The 28,000-nt window shown below is 42.2% G+C and overlaps 1 protein-coding gene across 1 annotated transcript; it reads right to left on the reverse strand.

Moving 5' to 3' along the window:
• Nucleotides 1-27,542, reverse strand: cyp26b1 (cytochrome P450, family 26, subfamily b, polypeptide 1). The gene is made up of 7 exons (XM_026298656.1): nt 27,339-27,542; nt 12,569-12,793; nt 4,679-4,797; nt 4,233-4,389; nt 3,921-4,076; nt 2,474-2,758; nt 1-2,302 (listed from the first exon to the last, which is right to left on the reverse strand). Exons 1-7 carry the CDS (start codon nt 27,540-27,542, stop codon nt 1,910-1,912), a joined length of 1,539 nt encoding a protein of 512 aa, XP_026154441.1. The 3' UTR covers nt 1-1,909.
• Nucleotides 27,543-28,000: the final 458 nt, after the last annotated feature.

The following is a 28,000-nucleotide window of genomic DNA, read 5'->3' on the forward strand; positions in this document are numbered from 1 at the left end:
ACTTAAAATGACAGCCCCATTGAGATAGCACACTAATAAACAGAATAACAAAGCAACACTCAAATAGCATGTATGCATGTCTTATCATTTCCACCTTCGCTTTATCCTTCTGTCTTTCTCCTCCTCCAGCTAAGAACGTTACTCTGGGAGAGCAAGTTCTATATCGTAGCCTCATTAAGGGATAAATCTCTGTCAAGGAGAGTACAATCTCAATGCAGCTTGAAACTTTAGAAATGAAAAGCACAGTTTCAAAGAGTTTCGGCCTTTTTGCTGTTTGAACTGGATTCAGGTACTTGTGTTAATTGCTGTTTGTTGATTCTACTTGCACCAGCTAAATTGTTTCCTTGAGAGGATACAAAATTTTTGCAGAAGCTGATACATCAATGGGAGAAAACACTACTGGAACACCCCAAAATGTAATTGAGCAAAGGTGAATTCCTTATTCACCACATCTACTCTGCACCTGAGTTCACACACCACCAAGATTACTTGGATATGCAATATAATATACAGTATAAATGGGCAACATTGATAGGCAACTTGTGGGTCGCACAGAATATGATGTAAGGTTTTCACTAGCAATATTAACGATAACAATTCAAGACAGAATTTAGGATGTCAAATCTGTGGAGTGTCTCATAAGTGCAGTTTGTACTGTATTTTGTCTGTTAATAACTTTCCGCTGGTAATTTGGAGTGCATAAATGTGTGTTTAGAGAAAGTTAAAGCCATAGCGATGATGAGGATCTTCCACCAGCTTTAAAGAATTAACTCTTAAGGATAATTTGAGCTCAAGACTCCTTGTTACTCGCCTTTTTACATTTGATTGTAATGTTGGTAGTTTGAGAAGCTTATTTTGCTGCGCGGTGCATAAATGGAAACAATATGGAAAGTATTCATGGAAAAAAAAAATGTGGGCAAGGTTGTCATAAGAAATGGAACAAATTTACATTAAATGTTATGTGTTCTGCCCTTTAAAATATCTAGCCAGTATATATCTTCCCCATCAGATCTACCCCCCCCATTTCTGAGCAAAGCATTTCCCTTCAGTGCCTAAATTGATGAATGATATCAAAGTGTCAAATTATTAACTGCATAATGATATAGTTTGAAGAAATGGTGCCACAGTCTCTATGCCACAATCTGATGTGCCAGATGTGCTACGGTGCTTCTGACTGCATCTGCCAGCTAGTAAACAATTACAATTTTGATGAAACTTTGTTCGCTTCATAGAGGCCACCACTGATTTCTGTCATTCTTTCAAATCATTTTCAAATTAGCAGAAAACATATTCTGGGTGGCAGTGTGAAGTATTCTGGTTCAAAATTTCCCAACTTGGATCAGAAAATTTAGAAATGTCAGTCCCTAGATCCATCACTTTTACCCTGCTAGACAAGTTGAAACTTGATGGTTTGTTGGTTTTGATTAAGCACAAGCAAAGTCATATTCTTTTCATCCATACCCTGTTTCTTCCATCTTGCCTTGGTTCCACATTTACTTTTCTAATTTCAACACTTGACTTCCTCAGAAGTCCTACCATCCTCCTCTTTCTCCCATTGTGCACTGCCCACATTACCTTTTACAAATTATATTACATAGCTTTTTTGTACATATATTTTTGTATATATCTTAAAAAAATACACACAATAGAGCAGAATTAAGAATTTTTTGGCGGCTTCTTCCGTTCTTAGAGAAAAGTCCCAATCATCATCATCAGTTATAGAAAAAAAGACAAGGACTTCTGATTTTCATTTAGTCTAAAATGGGACCTCCAAATTGGCAGAACAAAGGTGGAGAAGAAAAACTAACTGTGAAATTCCTTGTTTCCTTCCTACAATCTTCTCTCTAAAGACATCAAACACACCTCCCTACCCCAACCCCCATCCACCCATTCATCATATCTCCGCCCTTCAGACCGTTGCTCCCAACAGCTCTTCTGACTTGGCCATGATTTCATTCTGGTTGGAGTCCAAGCCATAGAACTTGACCTTCAGCCCATCAACAGGGTGGACCACTGGTACTGTGATTACACGGGGGAACTGCCGGGTGGCCAGCTCAAAGCGGCTGGTGCTTGCCAGCTCAATAGCCAGGATGCGAAGGAAGAGGGTAGCGAGCTGCTTACCCAGACAGGATCGGACGCCACCACCAAAGGGCAGGTAGTGGAAGCGTCCCTCTTTGTCTTCTCCCCGTTCTTGACTGAAACGATCAGGATCAAAAGCATCTGCATCTTTGAAGACTGCGGCTGTGTCGTGGGTGTCTCGTATGCTGTACATCACACTCCAGCCCTTGGGAATCTGGACTCCCTAGAGACATTAAGACAAAAAAATTGAAGCCTGTAAGAAATGTTTGCCATAGAGTTTCTTTGCTGTAGTTGCTGGAAAGGTTCTGACACTTTGGCAATCTGAAGTTTGGGACAGCTTGTAAGGTCAAGATTTTTGTAAAGGATTCTAGTTCATATGTCTCTGGCAACTCACATCAAGCTCGAAAGTCTGCATGGCAGTCCTGTAGGCCCCTGAGACAGGGGTAAAAAGTCTCAGCACCTCTTTGATGACACATTCTAGGTACTTGAGGCTGCTAATAGTGTCCAGCCTGAGCTCTCCTTCAGGGCACAAGCAGCCATTGTGGAGGAGGCCCCTGGCTCTCAGTTCCTCCCTCAATCGCTCCAGGACAGGAGGGTGGCGCAGGAGCTGCATGATAAGGGAGGTGCTGGCGCTGGCAGTGGTGGCAAAGGCTGCAAAGATCAGCTCAATGGTTGACTCCTGTGGAATAGTGGAGAGATGGATCAGTGTTGCTTACCTTGCTTTGCTCACGGTAATCGTGCTATCCCTTAGAGGTCATGAAATCCAGATTCATACAACTTATTACTGTAGAACCGAGCTGCTTGTCTGTGAATAAACTCGATATGGGACCTACTTTGAGCACAGCTTTACAACCCCGCACCTCAAGCTTGCCATTTGTTTCATAACAACATCAGGCCAAAAATAAATGTCAGAGCCACAAAATAATAAAAGATGCTGTTTTTAATTCCTAAAAAGTAGTGTGTTTGGAAATATGAAGTTTAAATCCAGTAACAACATTGAGCATGCCATACACGGCCCATTAAGAAGCTAGTGGAATAAATAACACTGAGGCTGGGCTACACAACTGTCTTTATAAACCTCCCATCTACTGAGCCATCATCTGTGTCTAAACATGTCTCTGCATCACCCTGCATGTGTCAGAACACTGCAGGAGAGTGCTTCAGCCTGGGCCTCTCAACAGGGCCTCCCAGGTTCACTTGTTTGTGTGTGTGTGTGTGTGTGTGTGTGTGTGTGTGTGTGTGTGTGTGTGTGTGTGTGCGTGCGTGCGTGCGTGCGTGCGTGCGTGCGTGCGTGCGTGCGTGCGTGCGTGCGTGCGTACAGGAGGCCTCTGTCAGACCTCTAGCAGAGGGAGTGCTGAATTATTTTTGGCCCTGGACTTAACCCAGAAACCACAGAGAGCCAGAGTGAGTTGAGTTTCCACAGCATTCCTTAGAATAACTTTAATAGGTAAAGAGTGGGTGTGTCTGTCCATGACAGTGTGCACGTTTTTACTATCACTGTCTGCCTATGGTCATCAGATTAGCATCATTTCAGAAATGAAGATTTGCATCCAAAGAGACTTATGTTGTTTATGATCCCAGGGTATGAATGTCTTCAGTCACACCAGAATGGATCTTTTTGGCAGCACTTTACTAGATAAACAGTGAGCGTGTTCTTTACTATGTGTGACTGTGTGCATGTTTGCACACATATGGTATGCTCCGGAGTTAGTGTGTGTCTATACGGTACGTGTCAATGCTCCCACGTATGACTGAGGGACTTCTTCTGCGTCTGGCTTGTCTCCAGCATATGTTTGCACACATTCTCCTACCCAGGTGATTTTGGTGCGTAGGTGTGTTACCTTCAGTTCCTGCATGGTGAGCTCAGTGCCGTTCTCTTTGGCGCTCTCCATCAGGACGTCCAGTGCGTCGCTGTAATCCTTCCCCTGGGTGCACAGTGGCTTCTCCCTGATGGCCTTCTCAATGCCTTTCTGCAGGGTGTCTCTTGCACGAATACCCTGCAAATACACCCAAAAGAAAGTTAACTAACAGCATCCTACCGTTGTTGCTCATTGTTGTTTTGAACTCTAGCAAGCAGAGGTAAAGGGCACGTTAAGTGACAGAACGCAGAACAAGTGCAGGTACAGAGGGGTGGTGGGTGTCAGTTACTATACCTTCCTGTAGCCACTGAACGGCAGGTCTATGGGCAGGCTGAACAGGTTGTCAACAAAGTCCTGAAAGGTTGAGAACAGAAGCGTCATCTCCTCTTCTGACACCCTGAATCCCAGCAGCACCCTCACTGCCATAGTGAATGACAACCTCTGGCTCTCCCTGTGAAAAAAAAAACAAACATCTAACTCAGTTACATCCAGTAAACATAACATGCAACTAAATGAGAAACGTTTGTATATTTTCATGTTTTATTTTCTATGCTGTGTTTGCAACAGACCTTATGTTCTATGAGATGTTTCTATTCCAATAAGTTATATTTTTATTTTTAACTATCTATAATATAGTGATTTGATTTCTACCTGCAGTAGGGTGATGTTCCTAATTTCTAATTTCTGAAGACATTTCTACTTTTTCTGAATATTTTTCTATGCTAGGACCTCCACTCCACCTGTAGACGTTGATGGGCTCAGGGTTGGAACTCCACACTCGGAGGCTCTCTTGGATGACCTGCTGGATTTTGGGGAGGTAGGACTCCAAGGCCTCGTGGCTGAACACTTTGGCAAACACCTGGACATATAGAGAGGAAGACAAACAGTGTCACCTAAAATGCTGAATGTAAATGCACTTGTCTGTTCATGTCACATACCAATAGAGACACCGACAAAGATCAAACAGGTTTTTTCATTAAATGCTCATTAATTGTATGACTTCAACCAGTTCAAGTCAGAGCAGAGGACAAAGGCACCGATTAAGCACACAGACTGGCTCTCCCAGTCTGCCCTGCTTTCCTAGGCAGTACAAACATATACACACAAACTGTCTTTAGGAAACCTCCAGGCATAGCCAGTCCTGACTGACAGGGTGTGACAGACAGGAAGCACACGTTTATTTGACTGTAGTAATTACATGTATCATCTATACGGAGGAGCTTATTCAGTCTGCGGTGTTTGTCTTGCTGTTATTTTGCAGGATATTTCAAAGAAAAAAAAAGGTTGATCATATAAAACAAGCAATATTTGTTACATCTATATATCTGCGTATATTCTGACACTCTTACAAACTTATTCTGGTCTTGTCCAGAATTTGTTGCAACATATACTTGAGTATCTAGAATCTAGAATAATAAAAGTCGCTTTAGCTCAGTGATCATGGCTTTCAGTCACTTGCAGTTTTCTAGAGTTGACCCTTGTGCAAAGCTCCTTTCTCTGTCCTGCTTTCTCTCCTGCTTTCTCTCCTATCTCTACATTTTTGATCCGTCAACACCTTCCATTCCACCTTTCTTGAGTTATATCTAAGTAAGACTTTCCATCGGTTGTTCATTTTGATTCATTTTGCCAAATTCTCTCTCTCTCATCTTTCTTCCCTCTTTACAGAGACTTATACATTGTGGAGGTTTTCCCCTGTAGTCAGCAGAACTGCAATGACAGGCAGAAAGAGCAAGAGAAAGAATGGGAGAGACTTAAATCTTTCCTGGCTGCTCGTAGTATTTCTCAGTATGAATCAGTCACCAGTCGTCAGTGTTGTTTGGACAAATAACATCCCATCTGATTTAACCTCCAAATCTGCCCTTACAACGCTTATGGAAATGATTTAGTAGTGGAGAGCATCGGAGAGGAGAGGAAACCAGAGAGCAGACCAGACTACAATAGGACTTTATATTAATATAAATCAAGTCACTAATGCTTAGCTTTGTTTGGATAAGTAACATTCATGTGCATTTAGCTTTTACAGCTTTCCCCAGAGCAGGATGATATCACTGCATCTTGGGTGAAATGTCACCTACTGAGGGACAAAACTTATCATTGTCCCTTTTGTTGTTTCTCTTCTTTTTCAAAGAGTTGTCTCAAACTATGAAGTGCTGTGTAATCCTTCAGTTTATGAAATTCACCAAATATGTAAATACTAGGTCTTGTTATGTCTGCAATGGCCATGCAGCAATTGTCAAGCCGGTTTGGTGACCAAAACACATGGTTTGCATTTTCTGCTCAGTGAAATGAGAGTGGAACATTTGAACAAGCAAATTTTATATTAGCAAGAAATTCTGTCTAATGATATGTCAGCCAGTCACTCACCTGTTCACTTTCCTCTGAGAGCCTTACGGTCATTTTGGAAATGCCAGCTCAGATGTAGACTGAACATTTGCAAGTTGAGTTGTTTCCTTTTTTCTTTATTTTGAAGTGATTTTATGTTTTTTTTTTTTTTGAGCTCCTTCTTTTAAGGAGCTTTTTTTTTTCTGAAATGAACTTCTTTCAAAACACATCATGCACAAGAAAATGATTTTATTGTGCATTTGAAATATATTTTCCATATGGCACCACACTGGAAGAACATGAAGATAAAATATTCCTGCTTCTCTTTACTGAGACATAATGGAGGCTGTGAGGTAAGAAAGGAGTGGGATTGGAGTCCAGGCCACTGAGGGTACATGTGGTTCCTGAGGTCGATGTTTAAGCCACCAAACCATCGGTTGGGCACTCATATGCTTATTTTGTCCTCAGCCTCTTTTTCCCTTACTGTTCTTTCTCCTCTGTTGCCTTCTCTCTCCCTCATTCCTCCAAACCATGTTTCACTCCCTCTCTCGCCCCAGAATGAATGAACAATAGTCTACTGAGCTGGTGCCATGTGCATGAAAGTGTGTGAATTACGTGGACACACTCGATGGGTATATACGTGCAGCATTGGTGTGTTAGGGAGTGGTTAGTGCAGATCACAGGGTGCTTCAAGATGTTAGCAGCACTACATTTCCTCTGTTGCCGCACCCTGGGGCTGCTGGTGACAGATCAGCTTACATGACCTGCTCTCTAACCCTGACCACAGGGGATTACACACAGAATCTGACCTCAGGATAGTCTGAGAAAATGCACAGTGCTGTCACAGTGATGCTTTTGTTTGTTAGGCAGTTGTTTAGGTAGTTTAGATAATCAGTTACTTTAAATGTACAATGGATTGACCAGCATTTGTTCACCCATTGTTCTCTAGGGTTAAGGTTTTGGAGACCACTAATTGGATTTGGAGGAACCTTGGAAGAATGATATGGATTGACACTGGCTGTATTTTCAACAAAATAGCATTGACTGACCTATAGTGATGTTGCGTTTGTTTACTAACATCTTTGCATATGTCTTATTATGTGTTTGTCATTTAGTTGGTCATTTTGTCTTTTAAGTCATTAGACTGATTATTAGTCAGTAGTTGGTTGGTAATTGGTTAGTTAATCAATCACCTGATTTGAATTTATCTTTAATCAGGTGCTGTCTTTCATGGTTTCTTTGTTTATTCAGTCTGTAATGGAACCAGCTAAGAGCTGGTTAGTTTGTTTGTTAGTTTGTTAAACAACTGGATCAGTGTTTTTGAGAATTGTAGTGAAAATCATCAGTGGGCTCTCCAAAAAAAAAAACAAAAAAAAAATTGGTGAGGGGACTGAAAGGTGATTAGGCAAAAATATTCATTAAGCCAAAGGAGGTTGTGTAACACTGAATTTAGTCATTTAACCTGTCTGCACTGGATTATGCATAATTGGTCAATTTGAGTGAGCACTTTGCCTATTCCTACACACACATACATATACATAAATACAGACAGAGCAGCAGGGTTGAGCTACTGTAGGAGCAATGAGTCAGTCTGTGTGTGTGTGTGGATGGGAGGCCAACTCTATGAAAGGTTACTACAGGTTAGACAAATACACACACACTCAGACACACATGTGGTATCTCCCTGCACGGTCTGGCTGCCAATCAAATCCAGTTTTTTATGCAGTGTCACTCTGGGATGTTCCAAGTTCCACACAGGATGGGGGTGAGGGGGGCAGGATTGTTCAGTACAACAGTCATTTTTGCTGCACCACAAAAACGTGACTGTCTTGAGCAGCCTGCAGTGCAAAGACACAGGCTTAAAGACACATACACTGCCAGACTCCTGCGCACACACCGATACAGTCACAAACACACGCGCACACAGACACGGCTGTCCTAATAACGTCCATATGTCTTAAATTATGTGAAAGTGCTGCGAGCTGCTGGTTCCACAGACATGTAAAGACTCCTTTATTCTTCTCTCTGCCCTGCTTTCCCTCCTTCTCTCTCTGTCTTTACTCCAGCCTCGTCTCGTCTCTCGCTGCCCCTTCATCCACTTTTTAAAAATACTTTTAATGCCTTTCCCTTTCCCTTTTCAGTTAGGTAAGCATTTTAGACGTGAAGGTCAGAGCAGCCAGGTGAAATCAGCATGACAAAAAAATCCTATGTAGAAGGCTAAACCACATGTTAACAGATTCACACCGGCCATAAAAAACAACCTTCACTTATTTATTCACTTTTTGTATGTATCTTCACAAACTCTTAGATCCGTGTGTGTGTGTGTGTGTGTGTGTGTGTGTGTGTGTGTGTGTTAATGAGTTCAAGAACATGGATGTTTGAGTATAATGTCACCTACATCTTATGTTAACTAACATAGAATGCATTTAGTGACAGTATTGCAATATCATGCAGCTTTACTTAGTTCTTCACTGGATCACTATGTTTTACTCTAGTGTTTAATCTTCTTTATACTACATATTTTACAAACTTTTCTTAGAGAAAACTTTGGATGGATATTAAAGCTTTGTTTGCAATATATCAGTGCTAGAAGGTAATTAACTACTTTTACACTAGTATAAGTTCTTGATATTTGAGTACTATATGTGCATTTTTACTCTTATACATGTGGCTTTTATTGCTGATCATCAAATAAAATATGCTGCATTTATGTGCATTAAAAACATGAGCAGGATTTGATTCAGTTATGGAAATCAGAGCAGTAAATGCTGCTTACATGTTAGGCATCGACAATAACATTCTCATAATATTGAGCAGCAGCATGTAAAAACAGTGTTAAATGTCAGCTGCAGCTCACTGTTTGTGTATCTTTTCTGCAAATGTGATCACTGATCTGAGATGCCAGTTAGACTTGGCAGTGCCCTCTACTGGTGATGAGTTGACGCACAGGAGACAGAGCGACAGAAAGAGAAAGGAAGACTGCATGCACAGAAGAATCTTCTACCAAAACCATTATAGAGAAACGTCAGAAGGTCAGAAAGAAAAGGCAAAAACCTGGGAAAGGACATCAGGGTTAAACGTGACTTTTAATTTAAAGGTTAATCCAAATAGCTCTGTGCCCCTTTTATTATTTTCTTAATCTCTTTCTGTCTTACTCTGTTTTCCTTGTCTCTGTTTTTCCTTTTTCTAAACTTAGAGATGGAGGGATGTGTCCAAAAGAAAGAAAACATGGGGGAAGGAAAATGTGGAGCCTGGCAGAGGGCGAATGGGGAAGGAAAGATGGTGAAAGAACGGGAGAGAGAGAGAGGTGTGTCAGAAGGTGAAAATAAAGACCTGGCTGCCACTGTCAACACAGAGTGTATTTTCATGGTTGTGTATGTGCCTTAAAAAATCCTGACTTGGATTCTCCCACTATAATTTTCAGTATAGAGGGACAGTTTTTCCACTGGAGGTCAGGTAGGGCTTTCTGAGGCCATCACAGCATGTTTATTATAAAACAAGTACATTGTGTTTTATCTATGTCAGACAAGGTAAAGACCTCTACAACCAGGTGGTCTTTATCAGTTTCTACAGGAAAAAAGGGAGAGACAGTACCTGTAAACTTTGGTTTGTGTCATGTGCGTGATAAAAACCCTAAAAACGTCCATGTGGTTAAGTGCTGTCCCCAAGTTAAGTTCTTTTAGTAATTTATTAACAGCTGGTTTAGCAAATTTTAAGAAGTGTTTGAGCTTGACATTTAATAAAAGTCTTGCAGGCTGACTGAAGGCTGATGTGTAAGTCCTGGCTGGTGTTGTTTAGCTCTCATTGGCCTGTAGTGGAAAACAAGGCTGCTGTGGCTCTTTGGGGAGTTAGTTTCCTAGCTCAACACGAGGTTATATGGAAACTGGCTGCCTCTGTTGATCTGTTGAAGGCTAGTGTGCTGTGTAAAGATTGTTTTTCCGTATGAAAACCACAAGGAGGGCAGAGACAAGTACGCACAGAGGAGCAGCTCTGGTCCAGTGGGTCAGACAGTAAGCCAGTCGCTGACACCACACACATGCCTATGTAGCCCATGAAAACTGCCGAGCTGACCTCTCTGCCTCTTATGATATTCTCTGTCCACCCTCCTATAATCAAACAGAGAGGAATTTGAGTCCCACAACATCCAGAAGGTCAGACAGGATCTGTTGACATGCCCTCCAGCGCTTTAGGGAGATTCATACTGAGTTTATATAGAGATAAAGATGTTAGTTTGAAGTTATTTGTCAGGGTTTTGAACACCTTTTGCATCTGTAACTCAGTGTCTCTGTGATTCGTGCATGTTTGGCTTTCTGAGTTCATACCATTTGGCCCTTTTCTTCACCTTATTCAGTCCATTACACTGTCTGACTTTGGGCAGGAAAGATCTATTGTGTTGACGATATTTTTGAGCACGTTAACTAGATGTCGAAATATATAAATGCTACATTGGCCGTGCTATAAGTAGGTTTTTCTGTTTACCACAGAAATGGATCAATAGTATGAGAAATTGTCTTCAAAAAGCCTTTCTTTTAAAACAGGTGTTGAAAAATTGGTCTTCATTGTGTATTTGAAAGAATGTGGTAGTTAAATTCTGTAATTTGATGCTGGATCACTTGATCTCTGTAGGGAAATGCTGTTTCCTTCTGGCTCCTGATGGAGGTCAGAGGTCGTGGACAGAACGACAGCAGGTTGGATATTGACTGTCTTGACAAAAGGTACTTCAGACGCTTAGCAAGACATAGATACAGAGTTACTGATGTTGTATTTGTCTCAGTATCTGGCTGTTTTGGTTGAGAGCGAGGAATGTTCATGTGTGTGCACATATGTACTGCTACAAGTGTGTTTAAATGTGTGTCGGGCCCCCACAGAAAGCCCCTCTTTGTGCTGTGTCAGAGGCAGCCTTCCTAATCAGGGGTCATTATATGAGGTTAGTGTGAGGGTCTCCAGGGAGAGGACTAGGGATCAGAGCCCAGATTAGACCCAGCCGACCCCTCATCGTCCCCAGGCACCGCGGCAACGAAATCTGACCCCGCCTCCAAACCTCTCCCTCCTTGCCCCCACGCTTCATGGTGGATCCAGAGAGAAAAGAAGAGACTCATTTAGAGGACAACACACCAGGCTCTGCTTCTTGTTCTTCTCGTTCTGGTGTGTGTAGGTGTGTCTGCGTGTTGATCACTGGTTTTTTATGTACATGTATGAAGTGTGTGCGTGTGTGTGTGTGTGTGTGTGTGTTTGTGAGAAAGAGAGAGGAAAGTATGTGCTCTAGGGATAAAGGGATAATAGGAGGGAGAGGTAAGTGGCTGATTACCTGAAATCGTCCTGGCACTGAAAACAGAGAAAGTGGAACTGAGAGGGTGGGAGAGAGAGAGAGGGAGAGAAAGACAGTGGAAAACAAAGAAAGTGAGAGAGAGACAGTGGACAGAGTCAGGTAGGAATCCCAGAAATAAAGCAGAAGAATCAGGTAATCAAGGGTGGGCAGTATTAACCGGAATATCTGTGTTTTCTCTCTTTCTACATGGAAATGAGTGGAGGAGTGAATAGAGTGATGCTGGGGCCGTTCTCACGCTTCAGTAGCCAGACCCCTGCTGATAAGACTGAGAGGACAGGATAGTTTTACACTGATACTCTCTCGTTCCGTTTGTCTCTGTGTGTTTGAGGAGTGTCTCCTACCTTTCTGATTGCACAGCAGATGACTCCAGTGCTTTTGACTAATGTGTGTGTGTTACCTCTGTTCCAGTAGCATAAATATTCATGAGTGTATACATTTGTACCTGTGTGTGTGTGTGTGTGTGTGTGTGTGTGTGTGTGTGTGCTTTAAGAGAATGAGAATGAGTGTAAATGCCCCATGTGTCTCACAGGTTGCATCAGCCATAGATTTTAAAAGTTACAGAAGAGACAATCTTTGGTCACTGCAGGGAGGCCTGCTCCTAAACTGGTAAATTCTTCAATAAATTTTCTTTCTAATTGTCAGAAGTTGATATAAAATATAGAACTCTGAATATTTAAATGTGCCATGTGCCAAGTATCTTTTTATATTTTTGCTTACACAAAGTATAATAATTCAGGGAAGGAGTTGGCATGGGATGAAAATGATTTTTTTTTTTCCTTTTGACCTTGTGAAATTAATTTGCAGGGAGCACAGCGGTTTTCATTATCTTATGAGAGTCGTCATCAGGCAGTAAAATATATTAGTCAAAAATGAAGGCCCCTGTTCGATGGTCACATTCACCTCCCTTGTATGACGCATCTTTACCATCAAACATCTATGTGTGTACATGTACACTTTATGTGCCTGTGGGAGTCCTGACCTTCCTCTTCTTGCGGTGGATATCTCCGATGCTGTTGGCCAGTGAGTTGGGTCCGAGCAGTGTGGAAGTGCTCTGAGGCCAGTCCACGGTCACCAGCGTGTGTTCACCCATCAGCACCTTGCGAACGTTCTCGGCGCCCGTCACGCGGATCACAGGGCGACCCAGAAGATGAGTCTTGAACACGTTGCCGTACTTCTGTCTTCGCGATGCATGGAAGCCCGAACCCTAGACAGAGGGACAGGGAGAGGAGATACATATGTGGGTCAGTCTTGGAGCTCTGCAGAGTTTAGTGCAAGCACAAAAGTCTTAAGAATTACATGAAAACATGATTTTGAGTATTCAAAACAACCATTTGGGTCATGGCCGATTTGCCACAGCCACCTTTAATAAAGATTTATAATTATGTAATAAGGTAGTGGAACTTAAATCTTAGAAGACTAGAGTTTAGTGGACTGGTTTTAAAAGCTGCTTGGCTGGAGAGAGACTTTTAAGGAAATGAAAACTTCATTAAAAGGCTGAAATTCCCTTTACTAGTGAGATCATTAGCAGAAGGTGTGGGAAGAAATAACTGAGGAAATTCCCAAACACTCCAACTTGAAGAAATGCTTTTCCAGTCTGTTGGGTTGATGGAGATCCCCCTGATCTCCTGTTCGATTTTCTCTGATTTTTTTCCTTCTCATTTCTTCTTGATCTCCACTTTTTTAATGCTCAGTTTTGTTGCAAGCATTATAAAAACAGACATGCCAGAAGTTTGATAAATAGTCAAATTTTGTAAAATGTGTTTTTAGGGCAGCTAAGGTTAAAAAGCTGTTATACTGTTACGTGAACCTATATCACATGGTTGTGTTTTAAAATCCTATTCTCCTCATTCTATCACCATCGTCCACACAAACTGCTGCTCCTGAATGATGTAGATGGTATTTTGCAAGCGAAACAGAAAACTGACCAAAACCTTGCTATTAATTTAAACCAGCATTTAGGATCAAACCTTCACTCTGGACTTTGATCTTCAACCCTAAAAGCTCTGAGCATGTATTTTTTCTCCCTGTGGTTTGAGGCCCAAACAGACCATTTCTGGTGCGTCCCCAATATATAAAGAGTTACTAATGTTTCCATCATATGGGCTCTCAGAGAAAAAGTGAACTTATACACTGAAGGTAGCAGACTGCAGATGTTTAAGTAGACCATATACATCAGGTTAATTCAATGAAAACTGATATAAGTTGCCTGTAGGAAGTGATCCTTTTAGGAGTTCACCCTTAATATCAGCCACTGAGAACCTGAGGTTAAAGGTTATCCAAACATTTTCAGCTCACACTTCAAGTTACAGTAAATCAAATGGAGCAGAAAGAGGTTATCTAGTCCAGTTTTGTAGTTAGCATGAGCAGTGATATCCTTCCTTTCTTTGGCTGCAGAAGACGAGGATCTGAAGCTACAGAAAGTCCAAACCCAAATATCTCTTTTTCACTTCAGGACCCTCCAGAAGAAGCCACATAACCCGTTTTATGCCCCTGCCCCACAGTTTGAGTATCCAGGCTGTTGGTAAAGCCCCAGAGGACCAGAGCTGGAGTCAGTTAGCAAGCTGACCTGGGCTCAGCTTTGACGCTGACCTCTAAATGCTGTGGGTCACGGCAGAGCGAGAGGGAGCCGACCCTAGAACTGTAAATGGTTTGTTTGAGTGAAAAGAATATATATCAGCCCGAGGGCAGCTTACTGTGTTACACACACACACACACACACAGTTCATACACACCAAGTCTCACAGACAAACACACCATTCACATGTAAGCACAAACAGATACAGCAAAAACACACGTGCGTGTATGCTTAACACACACTCGTGTTCGTACACACAATCTGTCACACACTAAATTCATAAAATTCACCAAGAAAAAAAACATACAAGGTAAACAAACACGTAGAGGCCTAACTGCAAATTGCCGTGACAACACTAACTGGTTTGACCCCAGATTACTCCTGGGGAAAGAGATATGTACGACTGTGAGGCGCACACATACACACTGGGGTAACACATGTACACACTGGGGCCAAAGAAGCGCTACTATGAGGTGTTGTTAAGCTGTTCGACACTGACACAAAAAGAGATGAAGTTTCACTCTCTTGATCTCTCATCTAGAAAACTTTGGAATCAACACTAAGAAATCCTGTAGCCCTTGAACTATGACAAGCCATTTGAGGTGCAAGAAGCATACATATATGTTCTTGTGTGTTTCAGTTATATACATTTTGGGTGTGTGAATGCAGAATTGTCTGAGGCTTAAATTTAAGTAGGTGGTTTGTTTCCTGTTTCAGACACACCTTTTTCAGCACTGGTGCTTTCTGTTAGAGTGTGTGTGCATGTGTGTACAAACATAGCTTTTGCTGCTGTACCAATTTATCCACACATTGATTGTGAGTTGCAGTGTAATTGTGACTACCAACCAGTGAACTAATTACCTGCTCATTTACTGCAACTTGAATGAAAATGTCACTTAAATATGGAACAGACTCTGTAGGTTTCCTGTAGTTTATCCTGTATTAATAATGAATAGCTACTACTGTCAAAGCAGCTTTAGGAGATGGAAAAGCCTTTAGTATGTTTGGACAACCTTAAAGAAGTCCTTCAGCTATTTAGCATTGCACTTGAATTAAGTTCAGGAACTCACAAATGACAGCTTTATAATGGTCAAACTTGAAGCTGATGATGAAGATGCCAAGTTATCCTGACTTTTATCTCTTAATATGTATCAAGTGGAGCCTTCACTTCACATAAGAAAATTCTTTGGTGTGATGAGGTCGAGTTGGTTCGTCTTATCATATTAAACGTTAAACTTTTTTTTGGTTTGTTTTTGACACTACTTAAACACAGAGGAAACTTCAGAGCTTCAGAGAAAAGCTTTTCACCTCAACACCATAACAAAACCTACCAAGCTGCAACCATTGCCAGGAGGTCAAAGACAACAAATCTTCTTTGTCGCCGCCTTTTCTGATTTGTTCCTGGCAATTGCAGCTCATCCCCCTCCCCGTCTCATGACAGACCTCACGTCTTACCCTTTTTCTGTGTGAACTTGTCCTAAATTGAGCACAGATGCCTCGGCCTCTTTGCAGCTCTGTTAGCTGTTTCATGTTGCTTTGAAAACTCTGATTGCCAGACTGCTGCTATAGATGAAGAATGCTGCTAATTAGCATTGAGCCTAACGCGCCCCACCTTTGTAGCTGTGTTTGTAACGGTGCTTATGCTACCTCAGAGGTAATGTTTCAGGAATTGTTGACATCAGTTTATTTACATCGTGTATTTTTCTGTTAAGGTTTTATAGGAACGTTTACTCAAAGCACATCCTGTTTCACACCCGCGTTGCATCTTGATTGTGCTTCTACGATGCATTTCTTTCTTAAAACTAGTGTCTCTCTAGAAAGTAGTTAGGAGTCACTGTTGACATTTTAGATCGCTGATACATTTTCTGACATCAAATGTCAGTGCAGTTACTGGAAATAGCCACCTAAATGCATCCAGTTAGGACCAATTTCTTTTTTTTCCCCCTCTCTCGCTTTCTCTGTGGATGTGTCTGGGTACAAACTGTTGACCTGAAGTGTTTTCACAGCTCCTGTACACTTCCTCTTTTTACTGCGGCATGCACACACACACTTCAACACACACATCAGGTCGCCGGCTGGCCTCTGGAGCCTTCAGGGTGTGTGTGTTTTAGAGTGGGGTTGTTTTCCAAGCTACATTTTGCTGCCACATGGATGTAGAGTGGTTTAGTATGTCTGCCTGGCAGGCCTACTGACACACACGCACACACACACACTGTCCAATTCGAAGGGAGTTCCTCAGGCAGCTAGACAAGGCTCCCTTTCACACTCCAAGATGCAGCATCAGATTGGGTCGATTGCGTACTTCATTTGATGTGTGTGTGTGTGTGTGTGTGTGTGTGTGTGGCTACATGCGTTAAGTGTGTCTCCTCATGCGTTCTATCTGTCCATTTCTCTTTGATTTCTTTTTATGCACGCAGACACTTTGGTGGGATACTGAAGCTTTTTTTCTCTTATCCTCTGAAAGAAGCAGGAAAAAAAGTATGTACAACAAAAAAGTTACACTAACAAAATCTGGCTGTGCGTGTGTGCCAGGGGTGTGTTCTGGATGACATTTAGCTTAAAAGGTGAGAAGTGTACACCCCTCTCTCCCTCCCTTCCAAATCTGGCGAAGCACGCACACACACACAAAGCGAGCATGGAAAAGTTGTGATGTAATGACGCCACACTTCTCTCGCATGAGCACACGTATGTAACCGCACACGGGATCACGGCACACACAGACAGAATCGGAGACGCTGCCGCAGAGACGAGGCGTCACAGCTTCACACTGATTGCGCACGCTGAAATACACTTTCCCTCCAAACTTCAGTGAAGTGAAGTAGCCTTCACTGTAAACATTCGCCTACTTTTGCAAAAAAAAAAAAAAAACCCCAGAAACCAAAATTGCTACCACAACATTACGCCTGATTTTTACCGTTGAGTTCACAGACAAACTCTGATGTGAGCTGAAAACCCTAAAGAGGTTTCTCTTAATGATGGCGGCATAAAGTTTTAAAGCTTTTCTTCTTTTGGTTTTTTTTTTTTTTCTTGTGGACATGCTACCTAGCAACTTGGAGTACAAGCTGGCTGCAGAGGCACAAAACATGATGTGTGCATGTGTGTGTGAAGGGGAACACCGCTCAGTTTTTTCCAGCACAGACCAGTCAGGAGCTGTAATGTGAGCAATTCTGGAAGAAAGCCAGAAATTAAAAAATCTCACAGTTTTTGTCCGTCTTACCCAAAATTCGGTGCTCACTGTAAGATAAAAATAAAAGCGGCGCTGGCAGGTTGAAAACAGTGAATGCAGCTTTAAAATTGGAACCACGAGGCGTCATCAAGCATAAAATACTGCACAGAGAGCTGCAGGTTAACATTTACTGTAGGATCAGAGTTGTGTAGGGTGAAACTAAGTGTATATCAGGGTTAAAGGTTATGTGCACACAATGCTAATATTATAATAATGTTTAATAATGAAGTAAAGGTGCTTTGAGACTGGACTGGGCCAGACCTGTAGCCAGCAGTGTCAGCCTCTACAGTCGCTTTTATATTTCTTGAACAGAGATTTATCAGATATTTTACAAGAACCTCAATAAATGAGGGGGGGAGGTTTCAGTGAAGCTTTTCCACACCCACCATCCAAACACTTACACACTCCTGTAACACTTTCATTACACAGTCGCATGCACATGCATACAAACTTTTTGACAAGTGCCTCAATGATCACAGAATATCTCATAAAATATCTCTTGTTCTCTTTCTCTCTCTCTACATACAAACACACACCTCTCTCTCTCTCTCTCTCTCTCTCTCTCTCACATACACACAGACACACACACACACACACACACACACTGTCCGAGCAGAGCTAGCTAGTGCGCCGGCTGTACTAAAAATACCCCGTCTGTTCTGTTGGGGTTGGCCTGGGGGCGAACTTGGGCCCAGGCTTATAAATGTCCTCTTTGTAGCGCAGTGGAAATGTCCAACAAATGACTCTTTTATTAGGGCAAGACAAAAAAACACAGCTAATTATGTTTACTCAGATCAACGCCGCAGTTCACCCAACACACACATGCACGCACATTGTCCCCCCCAGCTAGCTACCGTGTGTGTGTGGAGGGGGAGCAAAAGTGTACATTTAGAGCAGTTATAAAACACACATTTTACAGTGACACAGGGAGCAGAAAACAGAAGGAAACAGTGACTGATGGGAAAACAGTAGCAAAAATATTGATAATAATATTGATAGCGCATGTGACTGTGACAAAGAGCGTAGCAGTTGGTAGATGATTGAAAGTATTCTGAGCAGCGGAGAGTGAAGAAATCGAAAAGCGTAGCCGAAATTTGCAGCAACTTCTTGGAAATGGTCTTAGTTGCATCCACCAGTGGAGGTCTTTTGTTGCATGACAACTCAGAGTTGCATGATATTTTCTGGATTTAAGATAAGATAAACCTTCTTAATCCCCGTAGGGAATTTAAGGTAGTTTAGTAGAGAAAGTAGTAAGTAGAAAATTAGTCAGTAACAGGCCTGCGGTTTATCTCAGAGTTAATATTTAGTGATTATATGACACACTTGAAAGTCTCTTTTACAATTCCACATGCAGGATTTGTAGCATCATAAAGGCTTTTGAGTTTAAATGTAAATTACAGTTTTGTTCCTAAAACTTATTTTTATCACAGTTTTGTAACCGTCTTTCCTGATCATTTTAAAATCGCTGCCATTTATACAAACTGGGTAGACCAATACTATTTCACGACCAAGTTATTTTTAAAAAGATCCATGAAAGTTATGATCAAAGACAGACTTTTTAAAACTCACTACTGCTATTATATATTGATGACTTAGTTTTATCTTTTTAAGTTTTACTTTATTTTTAATACATCTAGCTAGCTTTTTTTCTATAGGTACTTTTTGTAATTAACATCCTTTATATTTATGTGAACTTGAAATACACAGATGGAAAACCATAGAAAAGTTGTAGGTGCTGAGGATACGTGCAAGGCGGCCGTCAGCTGCTGTTTGCTTTAGCGCTTGGTCCTCGAGGGATCAGGGTGAGTCCGATATTACCGCAAGTACCAGGAAAGAAAAATGGTGTCTAGCAAAAAAGAAAAAAGCATCAATTACAGAAACTAAATCCGCATCGACCAAAAATCCAAAAGAGCTAGAATCCTGCCCATGCTGTTTGACTGACAGGTAATTTTTCTGAGAAATGCAGCGCAGAATCACAAAGGCAGTGCCAAAATTTCTATAAAAGGTAACTCGTGAAGATTTCACCTAGAATAGAGGTGAAAAATGCAAAGTGAAAACGCAGCAGCAGCGAAGAGAGATCAGGGAGAGGAAACGAGGTCAAAGGCTGTGAGGGAATTCCTTCTTTCTTTTCAGCTGTCAATCATTCAGCCGCTGCCAAGAATACCAAGGAACCAGTGTGTGAGATTTTGTATGTGTGTGTGTGTGTGTATGTGTGTGTGAGATTGTGTGTCTGAATGGTACGATAGGTCCTCGACTTGACAATGAACCCCGTCCCTTTGCGGTCACGCCACCACATCAGAGACAAGAGCAGGAGAAGAGAAGTTATAGGAGAGGAAAGAAGGTGAGGAAAAGAGAGGAAGGGGTGGAAGAGAGATGAAGAATGAAATAAAGGAAATGAGAAAGTGTGAACGAGGTAAGCGCCAAAAGCAGAGAGCCAGAGAAAGGGAGTGCAGAGCGTGGCAGAGGAGGTGGAGAGATGCGATGGGTGCTGGTTTCAAAAAGGACGGATTAATGGAAAAGGGCTGTGGATAGTTCAGCCAAAAAACAATGAGAATAGAGAGTGAGAGAGAGCAGGAGAGAGAAGAGAGGGAGGTTTGGCCCCTGACCTGGGGACATTATAGAAAGGGAGATTATGGTTGTTCAAAACTCTCTAAGCACTCACCCCGGGACCCCAGCTAATACCCCGGCACACACACACACACACACACACACACACACATATCTCAACTACAAGCAAATACAGATGCACAATAAATCCATTTATGCATAAATATGTCCTGGCTCTGTAGTCAAGACCTGATGTATTTTATTCCTCTGCGCCATAGAGTCCCATTGTTGTCCAAAAGCTACTAAGCACACTGTTGCTCTGGATAACATGTTCATTCATTATAAGGAACATCAGCACTGTAGTTTATCAGTCCCACATGTACTGTCCGGCTGCATTAAGTACTCACTAGAGCACCAAATATGTATTAATGCGCAGCTGAAAATAGTCCCAAAAGAATTCAATATTTCCTCCTGTTTGGGCCGTATTTGCTTAAAACTACAGGTCCCTGGTGCTTTAGAAAATTACTAAGCCTTTGAAACTATTTATTTGAGATTTGGAAGCTGAGTAGTTTCATAAAGTTTTTAAAGGTGAACTAGTTATTGTCAATGCAGGTCCTGACAGAATTAGTTGGCGATAAGAAAAAGATGCATAACACTAGTCTTATCCTGTGAGTGTTTATACAAATCTATCTTTTATGAACAGTAAAAATGTAGCCTTTTATTCACACAGGTACACACATTAGCAGAGAGAGTTTCACACTGGGCCCTAGACTCGGCCCGGGACAAGTGTTGGAGGAGGGAGCAGTGTATTCTCGGGGTTAAAGAAGGGACAAGGGAGACTGCTGCCAGTACCTCTGGATTATCTGAACAAGAGGCGACGGTAGGCAGGGCCAGATGGATGGAGAAGAGAGGAAATGAAGAAGAGGGATAAAGAAGGGATAGGATAAACTATATTAATACCTAAAGAAAAATTCAAGGATAAAGCGGAAGTAATGCCTGTACTAAAGTTACATTTGGGATTTATGCGCTCTTGTGTCACTGGATCTTATTGTGATATAGTACACTCCAAGTGACATGTTTCTATCAAATTTTTTTGGTTTGGAGGAAGATGAGGAATAAAAAACAGACAGGTGAAGAAGTGGTGTGAAAAGGATGGCAGCGACTGGAGTATTTAAGGGGAGGAATGCTTTAAAATCATAACGCAAAATAATGGACAGATGTTAGAAATAGGACTTAAAACATTTAAAGCATATAATAGATGAACACAATTAACAAAAACAAGATGAGTGGGCAAAAAATAAGAGCGATGAGTAGAAAAGATGGAGAGGAAAGCAGGTTAGCGGACTGTGACGAGGAGTCCTCTGAGGTTCAAGGGTCCTGCCTTGAATATTAACACAGTCTAGACCTCACTTTTCCACACACAAACACAAAATACTGCCCTTTGTGCCCACTCTATGAACTATTCATGTCTCACCCAATAAACCCATACAAAAACACACACTCCCACCACTTTTAGCATCAAACAGCAAAAGATTAGAAAAGGTTCATCAGTCTGGACTGTAATATGATCTGTCTGAGCTCATACTCTTTTGTATGTGTGCTGAGTCCATTGTGTCTAGCTGTGTGCACGCTACATGTCCATACTCAACTGTACATGTGTGTCTGCTGCAGGTTGTATGACTGTGTGCATATATTTCCAACGCACACATATATTTCGCATGCACACAGTTACTCTGTGTGTGTGTTTGGTGTGTGTGTGTGTGTGTACACATGCCTTTCTATGGTTGTGTGGACACGTTTTACTTTGGTACCATTCTTGTGAGGATATTTTGGCCGGTCCTCATAACGTCAAATGTTTTTTGAGGGTTGAGACTTGGTTTTACATTTAGGGTTAGACTTAGGTTATGGTTTAGGGAACGCATTATTGTCTGAGCGTCTTCACAACTATAGCGACACAGGACTGTGTGTGTGTGTGTGTGTGTGTGTGTGTGTGTGTGTGTGTGTGTGTGTGTGTGTGTGTGTGTGTGTGTGTGTGCGTGCGCGCAGGACTGTGTAACCACAGTTATACCGCATGCAGTGGGCTGGACCGCAGTGATGGAACCTACTATAGATGAAGCCCCCATGTCTCACAATTCCTGCTTTGTCTCTGCTGGTTAAAGGCACAATTCACCGAAAAACATAGATCTCACATTCTAACCACACTTTGGTCATTAGAGTGATTTTTAAGAGAGACTTTTAGGACATCAGTCATTCACCACTCTAAATCTTGTCAAAATGGAGTTGAACATCTCTGGTTAGATTTACATTTACAGTAGTACAGTTTTGAGTAGACTTGTGCTGTGTCAAACAATAAGGAGAAATATAAGAGCTGTTGAGACCCTTTTTGTATCTGTGCAGTACTGGAATATTAAGGAACTTTACAAAAAAGGAACTTCTCTCTTTTTTTTCTTTTTTTACTTGTATACACACATCACAACTTGTGAACTTTCCAGTAATAATGATGTAGAGACCACATCAGTGGGTTGTTTACGAGAACTCTTCTCATAAATAAGATTGCACTTAAATGCACCATGACTACTTCCCGAGGGACACAGAGAGAGGACTGGTTTACCTGAGGTTGATCCTTTGGTTGCTGGAAAATGTTGAGTAATTTAGTCTGTGAACGTACAACCAGGAAAAGCAGGAGGCAACAGAACAGGTGTAGAAGAAGAGGGAGGAGGAGAGTGAGAGAGGGAGCTGTCATCACTATGTGTGATGAGAGGGTGTATGGTCTGCAGGACTGTTATTACTCTGCCCACTGTCATTTGCACTTCATCACTGCAAAACAGACACACATGAGACAGGCTGGCAGACAGAAGAATATGGAATTAGTGTATTAGTGCATGTGTGTTTGTGTGTACACACAGTATGTGAATGTATGTGTATGTGAGTTGATGCTAAAGGCTAAAACTCACTAATTAAAAAAGCAGGAAATGATCATTGATAATTCGTGCCCATTCTGCATAGACACATGCAGTGTGTGTGTGTGTGTGTGTGTTTGCCTGTGTGTGCCCCATTGTCTCTGGTTGGGGTTTGTTTCCAAACACACAAACATGGTACAGTCTGAGTCTCTGTGCCATGTGTTCATTTCCTTTGGTCTGACCCAGATTCAGTCCAGTCCAGTCTGCACTGCATCTCTGTGTGTGAGGTGTCAGGACCAGACCAGGAGAAACTGCATCCAGCTGAGCATTTAGGTTTCCTTCATAAACTGGAAACAGCATCAGTTAACGTTAGTCTGTGTGTTGATATCTGTTCTGTGAAACAAGGAAACGCCGACTGGCTGATAAGTAAATTTTTTAAAAAGAATTAAGAATTTCTTTGATAAAAATTTTAGAGCACGATATTAGTAACCTGCGCTCTTTTTTTAAATTTAGATTTTACCTATCGAATAAACTTCAATTCACGTCTGGGAGTAATGCATTTTGGCACCCTCAACTGGTGGCATGAGATAACTGTTTTAATTTTCAAAAGTTGACGGAGATTATTACCCAGAAATCCTGTCACGTTTCTTTAATGCGCCGTGCATTTAATGTGAAATCCACATATTTTGTTTCACTTTGTCTTTTGTTTTGAAAATAAGATGTCAGTTTTATAGTTATATAGCGTCACAAAAATAATTTACAAAACCAGGAGACATCTACGAATCAGAATAGAAATATGACTTTGGTCATAAAAACTGTATAAATTCGTATTTGTCTATAAATGAAGGCATCCCAGTGTTGTAAATATACTCAAATTAGACAGTATGCATCTGTAGCAACTGTGTCAGTATACACAAAAATCTCTACCCCTTGTACCATGTAGGCACTAACTCTGTGTATGTGTCCCTGTTCGGTAGCTTGGCACCATCCCTCCTGAAAGCTCCAGCTTCTAACAAGAGCAGACAGGTCTTTGGCAAAGCTATTTTCTGACTGCAGATCGCTTTAAAATGGATCTGTCACAAAAATGTGCTTCTGCTGCTGCTGGCACCGCTGTGTGTGTCAAAGTAAAAATATACTGTATGTATATATACACACATTTATAGAGAAATGCAGCCAGTCTGGAGGAGAGGTTAGCGGAGAAGGGAGAGGGACAGAACAAAAGCGAACGTGAGTAAAGAAAAAGAAAATGAAACATGAACAAGATGCAGGAATTTTTTGGCAGTTTCTTGCAAATCTGTATCCAGAGAAATTTGATGCAACTGTAGTTCCCTCAGGACATATTCCTACATTTACTGTCTCTCATTTACACATAGAAACACATGCTCTGCAACTTACCAAGCCCCTGTGTTTAGATGTGATAGATTTCTAATAATAACATATCAATAACCCCTCATAGTGATTAACATAGAGAAAAATATTCTATCATTATATCCACCTGCAGCTCTCCTCGGCTGTATGTAATGTTATAATAAAGCTCAATTCACTGCTTAGCTGTTCAACCAAATTTTACTCGTATGGTTCACCGCTTTGTTTTGGTTGCAGCAGGCACCTGGTTAGAGAAAAGAATTCACTGTACACTACCTGCTCTGCACCAAACATACAGACAGTCGCAATACAAAACTAGCTGGAGAATGTCGTGGAGCATTAGCTGCTACAGAGCCAGGTAATTCCCTCAGGTGTTGGTAGAGACCAAAATCGGAGCTAAAAGAAAGCAAATATTGGACTTACATTCATCAGTCGCTCAGAACCATGACTCCAAATGAGTGATCGTGTTGCTCCATAAATGCTGGATGTGTGAACAAGCACCTGTTTGCTTAAATGTTTGCCTTATAAACTTAAAATATGATGATGTCTCTGTGTTGCAGAGCATGTTTTTGCTGCCCTCAAGTGGCCAGTATTGAACTGACAAACCATGGAGATCGAGAGGGCAGTCATCGTTTGCTTGACCAAGAAAAGTTCCTTCTCAGAGATGTGCAGAAACGTGGCATTTTTATGTTGGGAACCTCTCACCCACTTCACCCACTTTTGCTACTGTCTTAGACACAAAAGTGTTTGTCACAAACTCTGCATTTGTGTACAAAATCCTGGTGTGAAGAGAAGGCAACGTACTGTTTGTGGCTCAGTCTTTTGTTCTGACAGTCTTATTCAAGACCCTTTTGCTCTCAACATATCTGCTCTTTAATTTTTGAACTTCGTCAAAATCTATGTGCGTTTGGCACATTCATCTGTCTCTTCTCCAACTTACTCAGAGAGACGACTCATCTCAGAGCATGTCTGACTTGTCTCCATGAGCAATCAAGCAGCAGACCAGTCACTGAGACATAAAACAGCATCTGGGCAAGAAGGTCCCATCAGATCTCCATCTCTCTGTCTCACTTTCCCACAGGGCAGATGATGATTAGTCTGGAGCCCAGAATCTCTGTCTCTCTATGTTTCTTTCAATATTCATGAGACATTTCACTGCATTAACTTCTTGAAATGAAGTTCAACGTAAGGTCAAGACCTGATCCCAGTCTAGCCAGTGACTGAAGCCCAGGACCGTCCAAATCTCTCCTCACTATGCAGATTCTTCCAGATTTTGCTGTACTTATGGGGACATTTGGTCCTCATAAGTACAGACACACACAGCCTTTTATTGTTCTGTCTGACTGACAGACCCCCCCCCCCCCCCCCCCCCCCCACGATAAACTTGGCCGTGGTTCTGGGTTGCATTCCGGGAGCGCGTCTAGCTCGGTGTCAGATGTAAGGGGAGAAGAGCACCGCAAGTTCAAGCCCCGCACGCGGCCAAGGTGCCTCTGGTCGCTGAGCCCCTGCTTTGCCCCCACCCTCCCGCCCCTTTTGCTTTTCATTTGGAGGGTTTTCTCCTTCTCTCCCCCTGCTCCGTGTACTATTTGGTCCACGTTTCTCTTTCTTTTGGTTAAAATATAAAGTTGAAGTACCGACTCGGAAACATTCATAGTTACTGCTGCATACGGATTATTGAACCTTATTCAGATAACTCAGTTCGTTGAGTTAGGAAGCGAACAAGACGCGTAAAACATCTCACTAAAAAAATGATAAATATTCCTTCACTCCCTTCGAAACTGACTCTGATTGTTTTAATGACATATCAACCCGAGCAAATTTCCCCTTTTCTGCAACTTTCTGTCATCTGTCCGTCAACTAACTAGAGGATCAGTCTTGGTTAGTGGATGATTCCTAAAACGTGGAGCATGGTGGGAACGTTTCTGGAGGCAGCTCAGGGGAGTCTGCAGGGAGCAGAGCTGCAGCGTCTGGATTCACCAGGGAGGAGGAGAGACGACAGAGTAGAGGAGGGAAAGAGAATGAGAGGGTCCGAGGTGAGCACTTTACCCTCACCCTAACCCTTTACGCACAGAAGCTCAGCGCCACATAAACTTCCCCAGAAACTCACCAAACACATTCTTGCCTATTTTGCACATTAAACATGAACTTTCTTTTGAAAATTCAAACACCATAGAGGAATTCTGGTTTAATCTTTTATGGAGAGCTACTCGGAGAAACCCCCAATTGCCACCGTATCAGATATGACCGATAGCCTATCAGACTGACTGCGGCTCGACCTCGCGGCGCAGGGAAAGTCGCTCCGCGGTTGGCTGAGCCGGAGCGCTCCCGTCTGAGATAATGGAAACAAACACTGGTCTGATCGACGGATGGAGCCACAGTAAGAGAGTCGATGAGGGATTGCAGGGGTATAAACTAATCAAAAGTGAAGTGAAAATCTTTGATGGTCGTGGGTTTGTGTGTTTCTGTATGTGTGTGTGTGCGCGCACATGAGTTGAGGGGGCTACCAGCGGCTGCGCGATCACTGGAGTCGCTCTGTGTGCGCCGCAGGCGCGCAAGATGAAGATGGACGAGCTAAAAAAAAAAAAACAAAATTGGAGGCAGAATTTAGAGCTCGGTAGAGATGGGATGGGACTTTATGATTAGGTTTGGGTCTGTGCGCTGTGGGATGCTGAGCCACATTGATGAAAAGTCGTAACTTGGCGAGGTATTTTGCTAGTGAATGTTTGCTTCACGGGCATCACAAACTAGAGCGCAAGTAAGATGATTATTAAGGGACGTGGCAAATGTGTGAAAAAGTGTAGTAATTGTGGTCGCCGCGCTTTCTAGTAGTCAGTATTAAGATTATCTCACTGTCCTGTTGGACACTCACTCAGCAGCAACTTGATATTGTTGGCATTAAAGGAGCGCACACATCAAATTCAGTGAAACGCGTAAAAGATAAATGAGCGATACATACGCAAAATGCAACAACCTCTAGAAAGTCTTAAAGAATCGAGCAAAGAAGGTGATAACACTGATTTCATCATACACGGATAGACTCCCAGACTGTCCCCGCGCAGACACCGGGACCCGCGCTGACCCAGACACTGAGTCGCGTTCCCTTAAGCCCCCCTCCCCGCACAGAGTGCACGCTTACCTGCAGGAGCCAGTGGCAGGTCTCGCCGATGAAGGGGAAGCCCATGGATCCTTTGGGCATAGGCAGCTTGCAGTTTTTATCCCGGGTGGCCGTCCATCTGAGCTGCCACAGCTGCTGGGAGACGGCGAGGAGCAGGGCCATGGACACCAGGCAGGCGGCCAGAGTGGCCAGAGCCGAGACGAGGTCGAAACTGTCGAACAGCATGGTGATGGAGAGCAAGGCTGTCTCTCTGGAGCACTGGATAACTTTCAAAAAGTTGTGTGAAAGTTGCGCTGAATCTTAATATCTGTGACAGAATGTGTAGATCTGGATCCACTGGACAACTTAAAAGTTTTTTTTTTGTTGTTTTTTTTGTTTTTACAGTTTATTTGCGCAGCGCCGCTTTACGCACCAAAAAGCGCTCTGTGGGTGACAGCAGGCTGCTTTTCAGAATGAATGAACCGTGTGGGCTGCGGATTTCAGATAGAGTTTAAAAAGTCACACAGTTTTGTGCGTAAAAAAAGCGAATCAAAGTGTCGGCTGAGCGGAGGAGATGCTGCAGGTGAACTGTGCTGCCAGACTCCCCGTATCTTCAATGTCACAACTCAGCTTGTGAATTGTAAAAAAATAAATCATTAAAACTGACTTTGTTTTAATGATATAAGCATTTAGGACACGAATCA

The sequence above is a fragment of the Mastacembelus armatus genome, chromosome 18 (assembly GCF_900324485.2).
Source record: "Mastacembelus armatus chromosome 18, fMasArm1.2, whole genome shotgun sequence".
In the NCBI taxonomy this organism is placed as follows: Eukaryota; Metazoa; Chordata; class Actinopteri; order Synbranchiformes; family Mastacembelidae; genus Mastacembelus; species Mastacembelus armatus.

What these genes read in the sequence shown, in the direction of transcription:
- cyp26b1 (XM_026298656.1), bottom strand. Translation starts at nt 27,542, where the DNA reads ATGCTGTTCGACAGTTTCGACCTCGTCTCGGCTCTGGCCACTCTGGCC. An exon ending in CGTTCAGTGGCTACAGGAAG is followed by an intron (nt 4,077 to 4,232) that starts GTATAGTAACTG and finishes GTGTATTTGCAG; the next exon opens with GGTATTCGTGCAAGAGACAC. An exon ending in TGCAGACTTTCGAGCTTGAT is followed by an intron (nt 2,303 to 2,473) that starts GTGAGTTGCCAG and finishes TAATGTCTCTAG; the next exon opens with GGAGTCCAGATTCCCAAGGG.